The 21,124-nt window shown below is 49.8% G+C and overlaps 2 protein-coding genes across 2 annotated transcripts; one reads left to right on the forward strand and one right to left on the reverse strand.

Moving 5' to 3' along the window:
* The first annotated feature begins 1,263 nt into the window (after positions 1-1,263).
* LOC120710093 (ribokinase-like) lies at positions 1,264-9,944 on the forward strand. Its single transcript, XM_039995753.1, has 6 exons — positions 1,264-1,917; positions 3,109-3,714; positions 7,432-7,617; positions 8,762-8,957; positions 9,043-9,193; positions 9,614-9,944. The coding sequence occupies exons 1-5, from the start codon at positions 1,714-1,716 to the stop codon at positions 9,141-9,143; spliced, it is 1,293 nt and encodes a 430-aa protein (XP_039851687.1). The 5' UTR covers positions 1,264-1,713; the 3' UTR covers positions 9,144-9,193; positions 9,614-9,944.
* Positions 9,945-14,685: 4,741 nt separating this feature from the next.
* LOC120710094 (probable WRKY transcription factor 48) lies at positions 14,686-17,747 on the reverse strand. The gene is made up of 3 exons (XM_039995754.1): positions 17,030-17,747; positions 15,815-15,970; positions 14,686-15,642 (listed from the first exon to the last, which is right to left on the reverse strand). Exons 1-3 carry the CDS (start codon positions 17,545-17,547, stop codon positions 15,105-15,107), a joined length of 1,212 nt encoding a protein of 403 aa, XP_039851688.1. The 5' UTR covers positions 17,548-17,747; the 3' UTR covers positions 14,686-15,104.
* Between the last annotated feature and the right edge of the window lie 3,377 nt (positions 17,748-21,124).

A 21,124-nucleotide genomic window follows, 5' to 3' on the forward strand; every position in this document is an offset into this window, starting at 1 on the left:
AGTTGCATTTTTCAAAAACAGGATATGTATGGATTTCGACTCCTATTGAGTACAGACCTCACCACCCTATATTCACTGCCGATTAAGGGTAAACACAATCGAATCAACACATTTATCCTTTACTTCTTATCTCCAAACCCTAAATTTTCCAACCCATATGATGTTTTTCTTGCGTCTCTACGGTGTTCGAGGGCGTTCTGAGTGGCCTGCCGATCTCAGGGCAACACTAGCTCCAGTAGCTCTAACGGGGCCCCTCCCGAGCTTGTGGTTCTATGTTTTCGTGGCGTCTTTGTTCACATCGGTCTGACCGGTCTGCAGAATCAATCTGACCGGCTTGCGCAGGACTTCGCTGGTGAAGATTTTTTGTGATTTGTGCATGCTAGCATTTTCATATGTTGACCAGATTTGCGTCAACAGTTGTTACCAGTGATCTTAGCATAATAGTAATGAAAGCTTAGGATATAGTCGTTGGCCATCCACTAAGCAAAATATACTTTTCTATTGCTCAAATACACCTTTCTATGTCTCAAAACTCAAATGCTGTGAGACATAACTTTGACTGTATAAGATATGGGAAGCAATTCCTCCATCAATTGTGAGTTATGGATTTATATACCATATGAGCATCTCCAACAAGTTACCCATACTCAATGCCCAAAATATACACTCTCTCCATTATCAATAACTACTTATATTTTATATAATGGTTGGTACAGCAGACCATCAAAATCCAATCACCAAGAATAGGATAAAGGGAAAATCCCTTTCATTTAGGCTTGGGAGGGGGGTGTTGGTGATTACCCAAAACCTATAGATAATGGGAATTGAATTGGTAATTTGCTGAAGCACCTCCATCACCAAAAACATCAATTTTTTGGCATCAAAGGGAGAGGGATGAGCAATTTTTTTGAAGATGCTCTAAGTCCCAATAAGTCGCCCTGTTTGGCATTTTATGAACTTATTGGGACTTAATTTATATCCCAATCCATAAGCCACATCGAATCAAACAGGACAGGCACCAAAAACATCAATACCTCCAAAAGTGGTCCTATATTTTGTTCCCAAATTATTTTTTGATAAGAAAGTTCCCAAAAAATTTGAAATATGCCTCTCGTCATTGCAACTACGCGAGCCATGAAGTGAAGGCCGCTGCCGTTGCCACCGTGAGCAGAGAATGAATCCACATGGGTCCTACCCGTCAGTTGGTAGACTGTACAGGGTCTAGTCTTGTTCTTATCCATTTGTTCCCATCCATTCGTCCTCACGAGATGGCCCGTCCTCTCCCTATCCAAAGGCTCTCTCTCCACGAGCTCTGTTCACAGCTGCTCCTGTTGCCGTGCTCCCTCACCACGAGCTCTCTCTTCCTTGCTGCTCCCTCTTCTCGGCGAACTCTTTATCCCGTGCTCTTCCTCCCTCGATGTGGCGCAAGTTCTTCTCCATTCATGGAAGCGAGCCGGGACGACTTGGAGGCGTGTGCTACAGCCCACGAGCGCGGCCTAGCGCGCGTCATCGTCACAGGTGCGGGACGCCACGTCAGCGGAGCTGGGCCCGTGCCCGTCATCAGCATGGCTGTGCATGGGGCGCGCCGGAAGACGGTGTGCATTGCGCGGCGCGGCTGTTTGAGGAAACATACGTGAAGCTGTGAAGGCGTCGGGCCACCGGCGCACACGCGAGGATTCGGAGCTCACGGCTGCGGCGAAAATTTGGCTCCAGATGCTCACTCCGTTGGTTAGCCAGCTCCAGCCACCAGCTCCAGCCAGCCCAACAGTATTTTTCTCTCACACCATTCCAGCTACAGCCTCCAGCTCCAGCCTGCCGAACGCAGTGGCTGTTTCTTGCGAGGCAGATGCTGCTGATTTTTTTTATTGCAGATGCTGGCATGCTGCTGATCTTGGGCGTGCGGGGAAACTGAGTTTGGTTAGAGCATCTCATGCCCCGTATATTCTCTTTTTTCATCACTAATAATATTTCTTATATTTTTTAGTCAGTGTGGTAACATATTACTAAAATATAGATAGGATGAAGTGAGAAACCTCAGGCATTTGAGCAAGAGAAAGATATAAAAATGTTTTAGCATTAGCAATAGAATTAGTAATCTGAACCTAGTGCTGTAACATATAACTTAATAGGGTGGAGTGAGAAATTCCTTATAAGTCATATTTTGACAATCATAAAAAATATCTTTGCATTAGTGATGGAATTAGAAATTTGCAGGAGCAAGAATAGATTTTTGGTATTAGGAAGAAGATGAGTAATTTGTTGGAGAGGCTCCTGGCTAACTATGGGAGCCTGAATTTTTTATGCTTGTTCCAAAAATAGAATTTTTTCCATAAGAAGGATTTTAGATATACGATTGAGTATTATAGGTAATTGTGCCCGTGCGTTGCTACGGACAAAATTGGTATAAGTATCAGATATGTATTGGTGCTCGTGTGTTATAATTTGTAGAGATCTATGTGATCTAGTCGTGGACGGAAATGATGGAAATGGTTCGTTCGACTCGGATACGGGATAGATTAGGGCCCACCTGTCAATAACACATGCGGATCAAACTAACGTACCAAATCAAAAATTTAGATAAAAATCTTATTCGCTTTAATAATAGATATATATATAGATATAGATCTAGATCGGAGATTCTCTACCTACTAACCTCTGATCACAAAGTTGCCTGCCTAGTCAGCATCCTTATCGGCTGACCTTAGGGGCCAGCATCCTTATCGGCTGACCTTAGGGGCCGTTTAGTTCCAAATAGTTCCAAAAAAATTTGGTTGTCAAATCAACGGTTTGACTAGATGTCGGGAGGATTTTTCGGACACTAATTAAAAAACTAATTTTAGAACTCACCTAGAAACCGCGAGATGAATCTTTTGAGACCTTTGACCGCATCATTAGCACATGTGGGTTATTGTAGCACTTATGGCTAATCATGCACTAATTAGGCTCAAAAGATTCATCTCGCCGTGTACATCGAAACTGTGTAATTATTTTTATTGTTTAACTATATTTATTACTCTATACATGTGTCCATACATGTGTCCAAAGGAAGATGCACAAATTTCGAGTTGAAAATTTTTGGGAACGCGTGCGTCTTCCTCCATGGCTCAGGCACGCGTGCGTCTTCCTCCCGCCGGCCCAACGCCGGCCACCGCCCACTTCTCGAGCTCCAACCCCAGACCCGCCCACCTGACCTTCTCCTCGAAGCGCGCCCCCGCCTCTCGCTACGCCGCCGCCGCCGCCGCCAATGAGCCGCCGGCCCCCATCGTCGTCGTGGGCTCGGCCAACGCCGACATCTACGTCGAGGTCGACCGCCTCCCGCTCGCCGGCGAGACCGTGGCGGCCCGCGCGGGGCGCAGCCTTCCGGGCGGGAAGGGCGCCAACCAGGCGGCCTGCGGCGGGCGGCTCGCGCTGGGCCCCACCTACCTGGTGGCGCGCGTGGGGGACGACGCAAACGGGCGGCTCCTCGAGGGCGCGCTGGCCGACGCCGGCGGCGTCCGCACCGACCGCGTTGCGCGCGCGCCCGACGCGCCCTCGGGGCACGCCGTCGTCATGCTCATGCCCGACGGGCAGAACTCCATCATCATCGTCGGCGGAGCTAACATGCAGGGCTGGGCCGCTGGGATCGGCGCGGAGGACCTGGAATTGATCCAAAAGGCTGGGGTGCTGCTGCTGCAGAGGGAGATACCCGATTGGGTCAACACGCAGGCTGCCCAGGTGATTGCTTTAGTTATCTCTCAGATTTGTCTGGTACACAAATTTTCATTGCATTAGATTGGATATGATAATGCTGAACACTTTAGCTTGGTGCATTATGTTCTAGAGTGAAGAATGTTTTGATACTTGAGTATTTAGTTGAGTGAAATTTGGAGATATACTGGCTGACAGACTGCTGGCTGAGTAGGTTCTTCTAGCATAACTGATGATTTTTTTATGCTTAGCATAACTAGTGATGTTTTAGTCAATAGAAGCAAAAAGAATTTTGTAATGGCATCTAGCCTGGTAGTGTTTTGGGCAACAGCAGTGAGATAGAAGGCTCTTTTTCGTATATCTTAAAACTCTATTTAGTACAGGGCATTGCATAAATTGTATTTCCGATGATTTGCATTGCCTTATATTGAAACAGTGATGGTTCGTACTTAGCTTGGTGCTCCCTTTCATCCACTTCATCCCCTGAAGGCCTGAACCAAACACACACTAATGCTTTGCATATCAGGCCAATTTCTTTTAGTATAATTAGATTAGATGTTCTTTCATCAATATATAAGGAAATTCGCTAAGGGCATCTAGTTAATTACTATTTTGGCAATATTTTGAGATAAAAGAAACTCCTTTTTTGTGCAAGTGTTTCGGTGCAGCCAAATATGTCATTGCATCTCTCTTTGTTTAGAGGGAGTATTTCATATGGTGTTCATATTGTTGTTATCCAATGAGTTGAGGTTGCACTTAATGATCGACAATCATATTTTGTTGTTGCTTTCTGTTTTATCTCTTGGGTGAAAAGAATGATAGAATAACCTCATATCGATGTTGCATGTTTTTCTAATGATAGACATGGTTTTAGAGCCCTTTAGCTATATGTACTGTGAAATCGGAGTGATTAAAAGATACTGCCGTTTCGTCTCCTCTCCGCGTTTCCCGCATCCGATTGGACGTGTGTCGACATGCACGGGCAGCAGCAACGCTGGCGAGAGCAAGCGCCGCGAGCTCAGCAGTTTTTTTTTTTTTTTTTGCTTTTCATCCTCTGCAGCTACTAGCTCTCACGTCTGTGGTGGAGCAGCGTTAGCCTAGAGCTGCACGGATTCACATGTGTGGCTAGAGTAGGTAATAAGGTGCTGGGTACCTAACCAATAAGAAATCGAATGAAAAAATGGTTGTATTTTCAAACTGTATATCTAAATCAAAATCCGACTACGCCATTGCGTTTATCACGATGAAATCTTCAAAACAAGATCCCACTTGAATATATTTGGATGATTTTTTGATGAAACATTTTTTAACATGAAATATTTTTTGAAGCTAGAAGAATTGTTCCAATATAATGAAAAAAATGTTGCACCTGTTTTTTTTTTTGCGTGGGCCTACGGCTTGCGGTCTACTCGTCAAGAGCGTGTGGCTGGTTAACCAAAGCTGCTAGGAGTCACATGTGTGACTAGGAGTCAAGGTATCGTATATGTAATGATGGACTTCGGATACTCTTGTCTTTTATGGTAGTTGGGTGAAAATAGCAATTTTTGTGGTACAAATTTTAAACTCTAGATGTGCAATTATTTTGGAATGGAAGGAGTAGACTTATTTCAGAATGTTACTAAATATAATACATGCATTAAAATTGTCGATGACTAAGTTCAGCTGTTGTTTGGTTAATTGAATTAGTTGTGATTTGTGATATGGATGATTAATATGGTCTTCAGAAATTGATAAATAATATTATCATTTTAGCGTTATATATACTCCCTCAAGACGTATCGTTTTTCGAAAAGACCAGTATATAAGGCGCATGCAGTACCGAGGTTTGAATTAACTAGCTTGGAGAGAATATGAAGCAGTTTTGCATGGGCAAAGAGTAAACATCGATGCGATGCTAGCCAATAACGTGCGAGGGATCCATGTGTACTAGGCGGTGGCCAATCGTACAAGAAATCAGAGTACATCAGGACAGGATTAGAAGAGTGAAAAGGGCCAGCAATTAAATCTTTTTGTTGGCCTCTTGGTAACTGGGCTGAGGCCCCTCACACCTAATAAAACAGTCTGGAGGGAGTAGTTCAGTTTATGGAGTACAGGGCCATATTTAAGCTGTATTTGGGCGAACCTGTGTGCCCATTTGGTATTCCCCAGGTACAATAATGACAGTATGTGCGGTCTTTGATTAGTTACTTAAGTTGTGCTGACTCAAATCAGCGGATCTTTGAAGTGTATGGTGTCAGGGGCGGCCTCAACCTTCTTTTCTCACCTTGGTAACCACCAGGGCAGACATCTATAGTTACTTTGCCAAGCTCAGCAAGCCAAGTGGACCTCCGCTTCCTATCTGAAAACTACAACCCAGTTGCGTCTAGCTCAACTGTGTCTAAACATTGCTATGTACAGTCCAGTTGTTCCTTGTGAGTAGTGTTTTATGAGAAAATCTTTGCAGCCTAGACACAGCAAGTGTGAAAAATCTAAGTCTCTAGGCAAGAATGGAAATACCTACTTTACCTGCTTCAGAGGGGAGTCAAACAGAATCTGAGGCAACATAGCTATGTCAATGTAGTGTTTGAGAAGAGTCCGCCTGGAGTAATAGGCCTGAGAGCTACCTGTGCAACCAAAGAGTTAACTTTTTTTTTACTGCAACTCTAATTGTTGTGATAAATGAGATTTGACTCCTTTTGGTTCTTGAAAACTAATGAGTTGTTCAACATCTTCTTCCCATGACGATCAGAAGAAAACAATGCCTCTTACCCTAACAACAACACCTTCATTAAACAAACTCTAATTCCAAACTTTCAGACTCCAGGTGTGTCGGTTGTTTCATGAAACAAATTTCTATGTTATTTTACTGTTATTAGTGTTTACTAGGCAATTATGCCCGTGCGTTGTTGCGGATAAAGTTGGTATAAGTATCGGGTACATATAGTTGCCCTTGCATTAATTTGTAGGGATCTACATGATCGAGTCGTGGACGGAGGGCTGGTCTGAGTCGCATACGGGATTGACTATGGCCCACCTGTCAATGGCTTAGAATGGACCAAACTAAAAAATTAGGTGGAAACCTTACTCGCTTTAGAAATAGGTATAGATAATGGGCTTCCCATGACTAGAATGTACCATTTTCTAAAATGTCAATTGTTGAAGTGCTCAATGGATCCATTGATGTGTTTTTTCTGACCAACAGCAAGAATAGAGACCCAATGGTTCAGAAGGGAGGGTATCTTCATTTTTTGTTTCTTCGAGTATGTAGTGTATGCTTCCACCATGCAATCTCATACACAGCATCATGTACATCAGTCTTACTTTGGTGACTTCAGGAAGATTAGTATCGCGGAGACTCCCTATGGATCAATCATCTGCTGTATGAATGTTGTTTTGGCATCCCTCTGTAATTTCAGACATTGAACAAATTGTTATGGAAGTGGGTACTCATTACTCAATGGGTAGTTCTTGGTCAATTAGTTAGTTAATTTCTATCTCACCATTTTCTTTAATTTGAAATCTGGAGTAGACCATTACTTCAATTAAATGAGATCAGTGACCAAGAGAAAGCAAAACTTGCATTCCTAATTGTCAGAATAAATCAAATATTTACCAGTTTCCTCCTATTGTACATTTATAAGCTTATGTGTCTGATGTAAGAAACTCAAACGCTTTGCTAACTTTCACATGCTTAGACCTGCTTTTATGCATTCTGAATGTGCACTTGTGCAGGAATCCATAACTAATATATCAAACTTTTCCCAGGCTGCAAAAAGTGCAGGCGTGCCTGTTATCATGGACGCTGGTGGAATGGATGCTCCTGTACCTCAAGATCTACTCAGTCTAGTGGATATTTTTAGTCCAAATGAAACAGAACTAGCACGGTTGACTGGGATGCCTACTGAGACATTTGAGCAGATCAGCCAGGCTGCAGGAGAATGCCATAAAATGGTGAGATGTCTGAATTGGATTTCCTTTATATGTTTCCCAATATTTCTTCCATATGCTACTTCAGCTTATAGTTTCACGACTTATCTGTTGCTTTGGGTTAACCATGACTCTGCATTTGGATATTATTATTATTTGATACAATTCCTTCAGTAATATTGCACGGTGATGTTATCTGATGATATAAATCTATAAGGAACGTCTAGACTGCTGTGAGAAATTCCGAACTGGTGCCCTTCTGGGCGGATCCTGCAAACCTTTGTAATTTCATTGCTCTGCAGTAATGAAATTCAGGCTTGGCCCATGGTGGAAAACAAACATAAATCTATAAAGAACATGGCGCTCCTTTCACTATCCTTCTGCATGTTTTATGTACACTCAGTTGGACTGATAAGATATACCCTTTGTCTTTTAGTTGTTCTTGTATGCATGTTTTCAAGGTGTCAATTTTAATCTGAATGAATTTATTGCAAGGTAGGCTGTGAACATATTCAGGGATCTCTTGAATTTGCTAATCTGTATTGATATCTTCAATTATTTCCTGGGTTAAGGCTCCCAGTGATAATAAATCATTATTGCTTCCATATAAAATGGACAGGGTTTACAACCAAGCCAATCAATCCTCCTGTGATACTAGGGTAAAATAGTGAGATTTCATAACTGGAGAATCAGGAGGATTCTTCAGGCTGATCTGCTGTGTAAATACAATGGTTCACATCTTGGATGTGCATACTATCAGATGTGTGGTAAACAGTATAATTCAAATTGTGATTGTTATGAAAACAGATATGTGCATGCTCACAATAAGTTTCTATTAACTGATCTAGTTTGAGAATTTCACAATATCGTATAGTAGTGAATAGCACTTCCTGTTATTTTATCACTGCTTGCTTTTATGACCTTTTGTTCTCATTACATTCCTATAAATCATTCAACGATATTTTTTTCCCCTTTAAGATGCCAGTTGAGGATTTGGTTTTTCAACTGAATACTTTCCTGTTGATTGTTTTACTATAATAACTTGATTAAATTCATTATCTCCATGATTCCACAGGTGTACCTCTTTTTGCTTTAAGCATTCTGTTCGTCTTCAGAAGCCACAATTGCCTTAAGCAGATTATAAGACAATGATCTTTCCCTTGTGCAGGGTGTGAAAGAAGTACTAGTTAAACTTGGATCGCAGGGATCTGCTTTGTTTGTTGAGGGAGAGAAGCCAGTCAGACAGCCGATTATTCCTGCCACAGAAGTTATTGATACCACGGGGGCTGGTGACACTTTCACCTCAGCTTTTGCTGTAGCTCTGGTTGAGGGGAAGTCTAAGGAGGAGTGCATGAGATTTGCTGGTACTAAAATCACGTCCTCTCCAATATTTGATCAATTGGTTCCCTGAGGCTTTCAGCTAAAATCTCTTATTTTCTTGAATTCCAGCCGCTGCTGCCTCCTTGTGTGTTCGAGTGAAGGGTGCTATACCCAGCATGCCTGACAGAAAGTCAGTGATGAAGCTTCTGGAATCTGCGCAAGTCGAGTAGCTGCAGAATGCATCGATTGTTCAAAGTCGGTCTCATCCATCGGCAATAATGTGAGCACCTTCATGCTCCTTGACAACTCATTCTCTGGTGTGAGTCTTGTAGTGTGATGGTAGTATAGAAAAGTATAGAAAAACTAGAGAAAACAGTACTGCTCCCAAGCCCCCCAGAAATAGAAACGCTGATTGATAAGTTCTAGTTTTTTGTCAGGTTTATTATAGGCTTTCCTGTTTCGAGCCACACCTCTGCTATTTTCACTCAATGCCCATGCCCTTGCCTGCCTATAAACCATCCTGCTCTCTATCCCATTATAAACCGCGCAATTGTGCACCCTGGGAGTGAATTTCTGCGGAACCCTGTCGGTTTCAGCATCCATTTGTTGGGAGACACTGCTCGTGCAGTGAGGGGTTAGTGGGACGTCGTTTTCCACCTCCAAATCTAACCATCGTCTCCATTTATTATCATCATCGCAGGGCCTTCTCCAGTACGCGGAATTCGTGGAATCGTGGGATCCATGGAGCGTCGCCGCACCTTCACGTGCGTGCTCCCCCAAATAATGCGAGTGCGTCTCCAAATGGAAACGCATTTCCCGGTGCCGCCCGGAGTAGCAAACCTCCTCCAAAAAAAATAAAAATAAGAAGCGACGTCATGTGCGCCTACGGCCACACGACCGTTTCCATACATCCTCCAGTTTCTTTTTTGTTCCTTTTTTTTTGGCACCATCCTCCAGGTTTCGTGAACACGATGAACGGTTCGATCTGGAACTGCCTTCCATCCTGCCAATGCCATCCCATCCATCCTCTCGATCGTCCCTGTCGGTTTCAGCCAGCACCGGGGCTCGCCGCGGAGCGCCGCCTGCGCCGGGGGTGACGTGACCGGCTCCGTTCTGCCGCCCCGGTTCGGCGTAATCTGACGCGTCCCGGCTCACCCCCCTGTCGCTGCGACGCTGCCCGAGGAGCAGCGGCGCACGGCCGGCTCGATCCGTCGCTCGGGCATGTCGTCACCAGGATCCCCGGGACCCGTGGCCTGGTTCTTGCCGCGATCGCGCGGCCCGACACCAGACCGTCGTGGTACGACGCCGCCGGCGGGCGGCTGCTCCACATCCGGTGGTCGCCGAAGATTTTGATCGGACGGGGTCGCCTGGCTTTGAATCCGGCGACTGTTGTGACGGAGCCATCGCACGGCCGCGCGCAATTAATCCCCCCGACGGGTACCCTCCTCCCCTGCCTCGCTGCCCGGCGCGCGCGGCGCGGCCACTTTGAGTCTTTCGCAAGGCTAAAACCTCCGAGCCCTGAGTGGGCGTCTGCGTTCCCTCCTGCAGCCCGCGCCGCAGGCAGGCAGGTCCTGAGATGACCGATGCGTTGAACCGGCAGGCCGGCCGGCGACGTCGCTGTCGGAGATGGCTTAGCAATCCAGCTTCCTCCGAACACCACCGGATTTTCGATTGATCGATTTGTTAATTCAGATTAATTGCCCGCGGTCACGTCACGCCGATATCTATTTATGGAACCCGTGGCCACGACGGATACGTGCAGGCGCGGCCAAGCCTAGCTAGCGCGGGTCAGGTCGGGTCGGGTCGGTCGTGTACCCCCGCGTGCGAGGCTGCTGTGCTCGCAGCGACAGACAGCGGCGTGCGTGTACGTATGGGCGTGACGTGACAGGCGCGGCGTACGTCTTGGCCAACTCATCTGCACCACCCATGGCCGCCTGCTCAGCCTCTTCCCCGCGACGACTCCCTCCTCCTGGCTCTCTCGACTACTCGCAGCTGTGAGGCCGCTGCCTACCTGAACCTGACCAACCTGGCCGGTCAAGCTTCCTTCCATGGCATCTGCTGTCTGATGAATGGTGATGGTTAGCAGCAGCCAGGGGGGAAGAGGCGGATTGCTGGTGCCCTTCAAGGAGTTATAGCGGTGGGCTTGACCTGCGTGGCTTGCGTTCAAAGTCATGGGGGGCGAGCAGCTGTTTTGTTGGAGCTGCCTGCTAATTAATGGTCGACGCGACGGCTGCCCCCGCTGGTGTTAAAGGACGAGCTCAAACGTATCTTTCCGTCCCTTAAAAAAATATCTTGTAAAGTTTTCCACGGGATACTAATCCGGAATAGGTGCCGTTAGTGTGCGCCCCTTCATTCAGGAGTAGCAGTACTGAACTGCATCCGTGGTGGTACTGATGAGCATGCGTGTACAGTGTACTCGTGTCAGGTTATTAGCTGTAGCCTGAATTAATTTATTGGCAAGCTAGCTAGAATGCATTATCAGGACACGAAATTACTCATGTTAAATATTCCAAAAAGAAACGCCCAGATTTTAGAGCCATCGCAGCGCAAGTTATAGAAAATCGGTGGTGAACTTTTGACAAATTCAACGCAAGAATCGCCCAAATAAAATATCAAGCCATACCAATAAGTGCTCGTCAAAATATACATATGCCCATATGCTTTTCCGAAAAAAGCAAGATGTGTGGTTTCCATTGAGTACTTTCTTTATTATTATTGTATCCTTGACGTACACGTACGTATCTGTCCACATATTCCGCGTGGACTTTGAACACGGGTCTACTCCGCCGTATTTACTTACCTTTTTTTTTTTGCCGGAGGGAAACAGACGCGGACGTACGAAACCCCGCTCGCTGGGCTGGGGCAGCTAGCGGCGAGGGTGCAAGTTGGTGCACACCTTGCGCTGTGCCTTTTAATGCTTTTGACCTTCTAGTAGTCCGGTTCCGGTAGCCATCAGCAGCAGCGGCCATTGGCCATGGCGATTGCGTCCCCGGACTTCCAACCATGTCGCTCATCCTCCTCCATCTCTCACCTCCAATCCCACGGCTTTCCCCGTCACCGTCACCGTCACCTTGTAATTCCCTCCAACCAAAAGGTAATTAAACAGCACAATAAAAAATTATACATTCCATCAATCTATAGCAACTATATCGATATATGTAACTCGTTAATTTTTGGAAACAAAAAAGGTTAATTATGATCTATTACTATAGCTAGTTGAAATTGAGGGCAGTATATATAATCTCTCTGTAGTTTGTAGTCTGTATGTGCAGAAACTCTCATATCATTCGGACAAAGAGGAACAGTGTACTATGGCCCTGTTTAGGGTGCGTTTAGTTCCCAAAAACAAAAATTTTTGGGTGTCCCATCAATGTTTGACCAGATGTCGGGAGGGCTTTTCGAACACTAATTAAAAAACTAATTTCAGAACTCACTTGGAAACCGCAAGACGAATCTTTTGAGGCCTTTGACCGCATCATTAGCACATGTGGGTTACTGTAGCACTTATGGCTAATCATGCCCTAATTAGGCTCAAAAGATTCGTCTCGTCGTGTACATCCAAACTGTGTAATTAGTTTTATTATTTAATTATATTTAGTGCTTCATACATGTGTTTCAAAGGGGAGGTGAAATTTTTTGGGAACTAAACGGCCCCTTAGTTCTAAAAAAAATTTCTACTGTATTCATCACATCACATGTTTGATACATGCATAGAGCATTAAATGCAGCTGAAAAAATAACTAATTACACAGTCTAACTGATTAGCACGAGATGAATCTTTTAAGCCTAATTAATTCATGATTGGATATTATTTGTCAAGTAACAACGAAATGTGCTACAGTACCAAAATCAACAACTTTTCACCAACTAAAAAAGACCTATATATCCCATGCATGTAGATGGGCCTCCCCGAGAAGATGAGTTCCTGTTGCACCCGCCAGTAAAAACGGGCACGTACGAATTCAAAGGAACGAGAGCGAAAAGGCACAATAATAAAGCTACATGCAGCAGCGAGGGCCTAAAGCTACTCCACTCGACAAGAACGTGTCAAGGTTGATCGATGATGAACTGCTGGTCCATCAGGACCCCTGATTAGTGCTTCTGCTAGCTACTGGTAAAACAAGGCAGCTAGGGACGCATAATTGCCCTGCTTGACGAGTATCCGGTACGGTGTCTCTGAAAGTACAATCGCATGCATGCACTGTGGCTGTGGATCGGAAGAGATCGAGCATCTACTAGACAGCTTTTGCCTCGCACCAATTAATGGGATGAATGGTCACCAAAGTAGATTTGCTCTTGATCAGGAGCGGAGAGCTTTTAATTAAACAAAGGTGATTTCTGTCACATGCGTGTTAATTAATGTTCTCTCTCCCAATAGACAATAGACTACGCTATAGTTTGACCAAGCAAGGGCATTTATCCAGAACTACTAGATAATTATTTTGTATTAGATTGAGAGAGAGCAAATTAAGCAATGGAGCTGGAATATAACTTTTTTTAACATTATACTGCTAAGGTCCTGCATATTCAGTCGCTGTTCGAAATTTAGACACAGATCGACGATGAGTCTCTAGCAGTCTCTATCGCAGTTTGTTCTCGAAACTAAAGCTTCAACATCATTTTCTGTAAGCGTACCTATTTTTATTTATGTTAAAAGTTCTATTTATTTGCAGTTGGACACAATAAAATATCTTAAAAGCTACTATACTATTTATGCTGCGTCATGCTTCGTGACAGGCATCAAGTCAATGCAAAAAAAAAATTGGATAAGCATTTCGAGGCAAAATAAGCCGTATGTGTATGTGTGTTATCATACCTATCTGACCTACTCCATGTACACCAAAAAAATCAATGCCATATTTCATGCTGCATGTTTGACCCCGTACAAACGACATCTCCTCCTTGCACAAGACAAAAAAAAATTGAACAGGTTGAAAATTATAATTCGGCTGACCGACAAACAAAAGAGCAGAATTCTTTGACCGCTGCAAATCACAAACTAACACACAACTTGTTACAACGAGTGGCACACATCACTAGTGATGAACAGTAAGGAGCTAGATCAGTATGATATATGGTGCAGAAGAATAAGCAGTCGTCCTACCACGTTCTAAATTAGTAGTTAATTTTCTCTAGCCACGCGCTACCTCTCGCTAATCCAGCGACAGTTCTAGCGAGAACATGCATGCACATAGACCGTGCGACTCAACGATGGATGGATCGATCGATCGATCTCGACCTGGCGCGGCGAGAGCCTGAATGCGTACGCGCAGGCACGTCCAAGTCCTCGATCAATCATACACGCTCGCGCACGGCGATTCTAGTTCTGGGTAGGCAGGTAGTACTACTGGTACCGGCTCCTGCTTGGAAGGACCTGACCGCTGCTAGCTAGTACTTGCACGAAGCAAAACAAGGAGCAAAATGACGATCGCTGCTTTTTCCATAACTCTCTCTCTCTCTCTCTCTCTCTCTCTCTCTCTCTCTCTCTCTCTACTACCAACCACACGAACAGCCCCATATCACGCATGATGAAATAGCCATCAGCTAGCAAAGAGGCACGATATCATCGATTCATTCAGTACATCTTCCTGCCATCAAGAAGCGATTAAGGACATCCACATCGATGGATGGATGCACGATCATCATCCAGCAATTTGGCAGAGAGACAGAAAAAAAATTGATGATTATTAGTCCGTGCTTGGCCTCTGATAGAGCAGCAATGGGGCTACCAAACATGTGCCCAGATGTAGTAGTGTTGTATTAATGGAGACGGACAGGAGGAACGCGTGGAGGAGCTAGCATAAAATTATCATAGCCCATGGCCGGCACTGCAGCAGATAGCTAGAGTGCAATGCATGCGTGAGCTGGGGTTGATTAGGTACATACATGTACAAGAACCGCTAGTACTACACCAGCAAGGACTAGCTAGATCATCATAGAAATGGTGGTACGAGACCCGGCGCCAGCAAACTCTGTAGCAGCATGTGTCTCGCAGCACAGGAGGCGGGAAAAAAACAAATAAAGAACAACCGATTCATCATTCTAGAAGAGTAAATCGGTCAAAAAAAGGGATTAATAAAGAGGTTAAGCATTAACAAGAACCAAATTAAGTACTATCTCTTATCTAGCTTCCTTCTCTCCGTCCATTAGCTTGCCTGTGGCGTGGTGACCATCAATTCAGAATTTCAGATTCAGGGCTGGATGTTGCCGCCGTTGCTGTGGACGAAGGGCGGCGGCGGCAGCATGTCCTGCAGGAGCCCGAAGTCCTGCGCCATGAAGTGCTGCATCTGGAGCGACGGGGGAGACGACGAGGCGGTGGTGGTGGCCGCGCCCGCGACGGTGCTCGTCGGACCGCTCATGCCGTGGGACGACGCGAGGCCTATCGCCGGCGGCACGGTGTGGTTGCTGTGGGCGCCGCGGGGCGGCAGAAGGCCGAGCACGTCGATGACGCTGCCGCCGCCGACACCGGACGACGACCGCCCGAACGGCGCGCCCATCTGCGGCAGCGGCGGGAAGGCGCCGCCGAGGTGGTGTCCGCCGCCGCCGCCGCCGGCGTGGTAGTGGTGGTGCAGCTGCGCGGCGAGGAGGTGGGTGCTGCCGCGGAGCGTGGCCGGGATGGGGTGCGTGTGCTTGCCCTCGTACGTGGTGATCACCACCGCCGGGTCCTGGTACGACCGCTCCACCCGCTTCTTCACCAGGCACTTCTGCGTCGTGCACCGGTAGTAGCTCCTGCACCCGCCCGTTGCACGCACACACGCACACCTCCATTAGACGACGACCATGTCTACCCACATCTATCGTTCATGTACAAGCAGCAGGTGCAGGCGGTAGATGAAACTACAACAAGCTAGTGTCCATGAATATATACGTGCACGAATAATAATGCGGCCAGTGCACATACCTGGGGTATGGGCTGTTCTTGACGGCCTTCTGGCCGTACTTGCGCCACCGGTAGCCGTCCTCGAGGTGGTCGACCTCGCTCTTGGTCATGAACGCGAACCGCGGCTGCCGCTGCCGCTTCTCGCCCTTGCCCTTGGCCTTCCCCGCCGCCGCCGCCCTGCAAGCAAGCGACGACCAGCCGCGTCAGCTCCTCGATCGATCTCGCGTCCGATCCCCTCGCCGGCTGGCCGGGTCAGCGGAAAGCGATCGATCGGCGCGGGGGGATTTCGTTCATACTACGATTGCGAGCCGTTCAAACGCGGTTGTTGGGCTAGCTAGCTCGGCTGGGACGCGTGCGAATCAGCGACGCTAGAGTAGTGCACATGGTTTTAACAGGTTCGCACTGTGTGCACACCCCCTTTTTCTGCTCGTCCACACCTTTTCCTCCTCTGCGCGCGGCCGGCCGATTTGTATCGAGATTGTGCCGTGCTAGTAGATTGCACCAGAAAGGGAGCTGTGCAAATCCCTATAGCGAGGGGGAGGAATATCTCTTGGCCTGCAAGAGGGGGGCTGCAGCAGCTTTTAGACCGGACCATTCTCAAGAGATCTTGGGTGTTTTTGGGGTATGATCTTGGTAAAAGGGATGAACCAAAAGGGTAAAAGGAGGAGCCAGAAATGAACAAAAAATTCCGGGGTGCAAATCTTTTGCCCAAGTGGAAGAAGATGCATGTTCAGGCAGCTAGCTAGGCGTGTAGCATGAAATCCAGAAAAGCAAAAGGGAAAAAGATCGAAGAGGCGCGTAGTATGCAACTACTAGCGGATTAAGCTATATTATACACTGACCGACTCTCTTTTTTCGTATTTGTTTTCTTGTGGCATGCGACTGTGCGAGTGTGAAACCCTAGCCCAAGTTCACACCTTTGGCTTGCCGCTACCTTAAAAAAAAAAGCAACCAAGAACAAAAGGAAGGAACAAAGAATAGAAGAAGAGGAATGAATGACCGAATGACCGGTAGGCAAAGGAAGGGAGCAGAATCTAAGCCACAGAAACTGACACGCCTGATCTAGTGATCTTGATGCAGGATCGCCCAACAGCACTCGACAGACAGATAGGTTCCGATGAGCCGAAAGATCTATCGAGAAGTCGCAAAAAGGCTAGAAAGAAGAAGGTTCCCAAGATTTGCAAGAAATTGATGATGAGCGAGAATTATTATTCCCTCCCGGGCCGTGCTACTCACCCTTTCTTGCTCTTGTCAGCGTCGTCCTCCCCCTTGCCGCCGAGTTCCTTGCTCTCCTCCCCTTCTTCTTCCCCTTCCTCCTTCTTGAGCGAGTCCTCCTCCCCGGCGCCGAAGCCGCCGCCTCCTCCTCCTCCTCCGCCGCCGCCGCCGCCGCCCGCGGCCTCGCTCGAGGAGGACGACATCGACGACGTGGTGTTGGGCGTGACCGGCGCCGTGCCGCCCCCGCTGGGCGTGGGCGTGGGCGCGCCGAAGCCTCCCCCGCCGCCGCCCGTGTCCACCACCAGCAGCTCCCTCTTGACGACGTCGTCCCCGGGCACCGGCAGGTCCAGCGCGCGGCACAGCAGGTCGTAGTCCATCCCCATGCCCGGCGCGCCCGCGCCCGCGTGCAGGTAGTCCGCGAACCACGATGCCGGCGCCTGCTGCTGCTGCGCCATCATCTCCCCCAGGCCCGGCGCCGCCGGCCGCTGCGCGAACAGCGACGCCAGCTCGTCGTGGAAGTGGAACTCTCCCGACGACATGGTGGCGGTGGCCGCCGCGCGCTGCTGCTGCGACTGGTTCTTGGCGCCTGCTCACTTACCGGCCAAGGGCGAGGGAGGGAGGGAGGGATCAAGATGGGCAGGGATGGAAGGAAGCGGGCGGACGTCTACGGGCTATATGTGTAGCGGGGGCGTAGTGAGGCGAAAGGGATTGGGGAGTGTTTGTGTGTACGTGATGCGTGTGCGCGAGAGAGGGCGCGGCTATAACTAGTGTGTAGCGAGGTGGTGCGCGACTGCGCGTACAGATATACACTGCTGCTAGAGATGGATGGGGGTGACGGCGTGATGGAGAGAGAAGGAGAGGGGTGGATGGTTGTTGGGTGGGAGGATTTTTTTCTCTCTCTCTCTTACCAGCTGCTTTTGGGGTTGCCTTTTTATTTAATTGATCCAGCTTTTGTGACAGAAACTACTAGTAGTACTAATTGATTAGGCCCAAACGACATGTCCACCCGGCCTCTTTCCCCCTCCCCTGGAGTCATGCGCTTGTTTCCGTCGCAAAATACAACAATTATCGGTGGGTTAGACCTTACCCTCTCTTCTCTTCCAGTTCCACCCTTCTCCCTCTCTCTCGCTGTCTCTAGGCTAGACCACCACACCACTGAGCAGAGCAGCAGTAATAATGCAGGATTACCGGCAGAAGCAGCAGTAATGGCGCGGCCGGGGAGGGAACGGTCCACGGTCACGGGCGCGGGGCGAGCCATGAGTCAGCGGGCGCGGCACCGGCGGCAGCCGGTCGCGTCGAGTCAAACGGCCGCGCCGCGGTCAGACGTTCACACCCGCCACGTGGCGGTGGCCGGTTTGACCGGGCCCTACCCCCGCCGGCCGAGCTGACGCCAGCGTGATGCCGCGCCGCCTCCGCCCCCGTCCGATCCCCAGCCGACGGCCGCTGATGCTGCCGGTGGCGGTCGCCGCCAGGGGGGATGCGATCCGAGCCCGCCGCGACGTGCCTGGCGCCCTGGCCTGCAGGCTGCAGCTGGAACGCGCGCCGCGGCCAAGGAGGCGAGACTGGGAATAACATGTGCGGCGCGGCGCGGCCAGGCAGGGACGCCGGTCGCGGTCGCATCGCGGGGGTCCGGTCCTCGGGTCAAGGCGTCTGGCCGGCGGGGCCCGGCGCGTTTCCCTTCCGGAGACGGTGCGTGCGTGGCGCTGCGACGTCAGGGGGTAGGCATCGGGAAGGAAAGGGCTCCTCCCTCCGTTTCTCGTTTCTGGAAGGAAATTTTTGTGCAGGAGTCGGGTACCACGGCGGCAGGAAATCCAATCATGGAAAAGGGGTCGCCGTGACAGGGGACCTCTAGAGCTCTGTTCGGTCTGCGTGGGGGATTTATTTTCGAGCGAGCACGAACAATCATGGAAAAGTGCGCGAAACGCATGTTTGAGCGACCCATCCGCATGACCGCCTCCTCGTTTTGTTGCGCCCGCACGCACGGAGACCGAGCGCATTCAAATGTTTGGTGCAGGGAACCTGTAGATGGACTGGACGCATGCACAGTGGCAGCAGTAGAATGCATGCTATTCTGGGATAGAAATTCCCCTGGTCCCTTGCTCCATAAAGTTTACAAAAGTTTGGAGATGAATAGATGATGATGATCGTCCGTGGGGTTCTCCTGCCTGCGGTACCAAACTGTTCAGATCTACGGCGCTGGTACGGCCAGAATGGATGGCTACGATCGGCCGATCGATCTACGACATCAGAGTTCAGACCATTCTCTGGACTCTGGAGGCACACGGAATGAGAGCGGTAACAGGGTAGAAAACAAAGCATGTCTCGGGGGACTGTACGTGCGCGCAGAGTTACGCCGCGTGCGTACGCGCCCGGCCCGTCGGTCGGAGAATTCGAGTCAAAGCCTCGGGCCGCCCAATAAAGGAGCATGCGCTATCCAGAGCGTGTAGATCCGAAACCCCCAAATAATCACGTGTGTTACCCCAAATGCGTCGATCGTTGCTCGTTGCCTCACCAGCCGAGAGCAGAGCACGAGGCCACCACCGCCCACCGGCCGGCGAACGGCCCGGACGAACGCGCAGCCCCGCCAGCCCGGCCTGCACGCGGCGCCCAACCGCCGGTGTGAAAACGCCGAGCACCGCAACTCCGCAAGGGTGGCGCTGGCGCAGCCTCGGCGTCCCAGAAAACAAAACCGTGTGCTCCCAACCCAGCAGCCGCGCGCGCCCGGCGAATCAAACAAAAGCGCGCGGGGGCTGGTTCCAGGGCGGGCGTGGGCGTCTGGACGCGGCCGGTGCCGGTGCCGCGCGTAACGTGGCGCGCCGTGTGATCGCGGGATCGGGTCGGGGGGCAGCGGTGTGGGCGTGCGGCGATGTGAATCCTGCGCGCGCTCGCGATCGTTTCGGCTCCGATCGACCGACCGATCGCGCCGCCAGGTACGGTACGAGCGCCCCTGCTGTTTCACGGCGGGGGTGTGGGCCGGGCCGGCGCCGATCGACCGACCAGCGTACGTGCCGGCTCCGGATCTGGGGCAGGCGGCCGGTGTGGTGTGGATCGGCGGCCGATCGATCGGGCAGGCGGCAGCGGCAGGCGCGGCCCGGGCCGGCCGATGGCGCTGGCGCGCCTGCGGCGTACGTGGAGGCGGTGGGGGCGCGGCGCGGCGCGGCGCGGCCTGGCCCTGCCCTGGCCCCGCCCCCCCGCGGCGCGCGCGCGCATTCAAGGCGCGGCGGCTGGTGACGACTGACGACGGGGGAGAGGAGAGAGAACTCGGGGTGGTTCACTGGTTTGGTGGGTGCGCGCCTGCTTTTTGTCTCGGAAAGCCCGGTCCAGCCGGGGACGGCGACGTCCTGCCGCCGGTCGGTCCCTGGCCGGGGCCCCAACCGTTAACGTACGCGACCCAGCCACCGGACCAGCGGCGCGCGGCAACCGCTGCCGCGCGCCAACCCGGCCACGTCGTCGATCGCGCAGCAGCGGGGACCCCACCACGCCCTGACGCCTGCTTCCGTGCGCTTCGATCGGCCTAGGTCGCTCGCTCGCCCGTTGATTGGCCGCCTGGTCGACCGCTTTGTTAATTCAACCGCGCGCGGCTATTCCTATTCCTATTCCTGCCCTGCCGTCGGTCGATCTCGGTCGACCCGACCGTAGATCGATCCACCCACCGCGCGCCAAAGCTGCTACATAAGTACAGGGTTTTTAGAGTATACAATTCGTCGGGCACCGATTGGGCGATCGGTGTGTGCGCTTTTGGCCGCTTTCAGAGTACACCGCAACGTGCGCGTACGGACGACGCCGTGCTGATGGGGCTCTCGCGACGTTACTGATGATGACGGACCCTGGCCAATTTGGCCCTGTGCGATCTCTGATCTACAGCACGGTTTCATCATTAGTCTCGTGTGATCACGTACGCTGTTGCTATATACTATGATATTTGAACCTGGTTGGCGTCGAGTAATTAACCGATCGCGCGAGCTTAATGCGGCGAGAATATTCACACCGCACCCACCGGAATGTAACATGACCTGATCTCAACAACCGTGTTCCAGATAGAGATCGGACATGCTGCTGGTAGTAGGAGTATAACTCACACCGGCAAATAGGAGTATATCTAGCTAGACGTGTAGC

The sequence above is a fragment of the Panicum virgatum genome, chromosome 5K (genome assembly GCF_016808335.1).
Source record: "Panicum virgatum strain AP13 chromosome 5K, P.virgatum_v5, whole genome shotgun sequence".
Lineage (NCBI taxonomy): Eukaryota > Viridiplantae > Streptophyta > Magnoliopsida > Poales > Poaceae > Panicum > Panicum virgatum.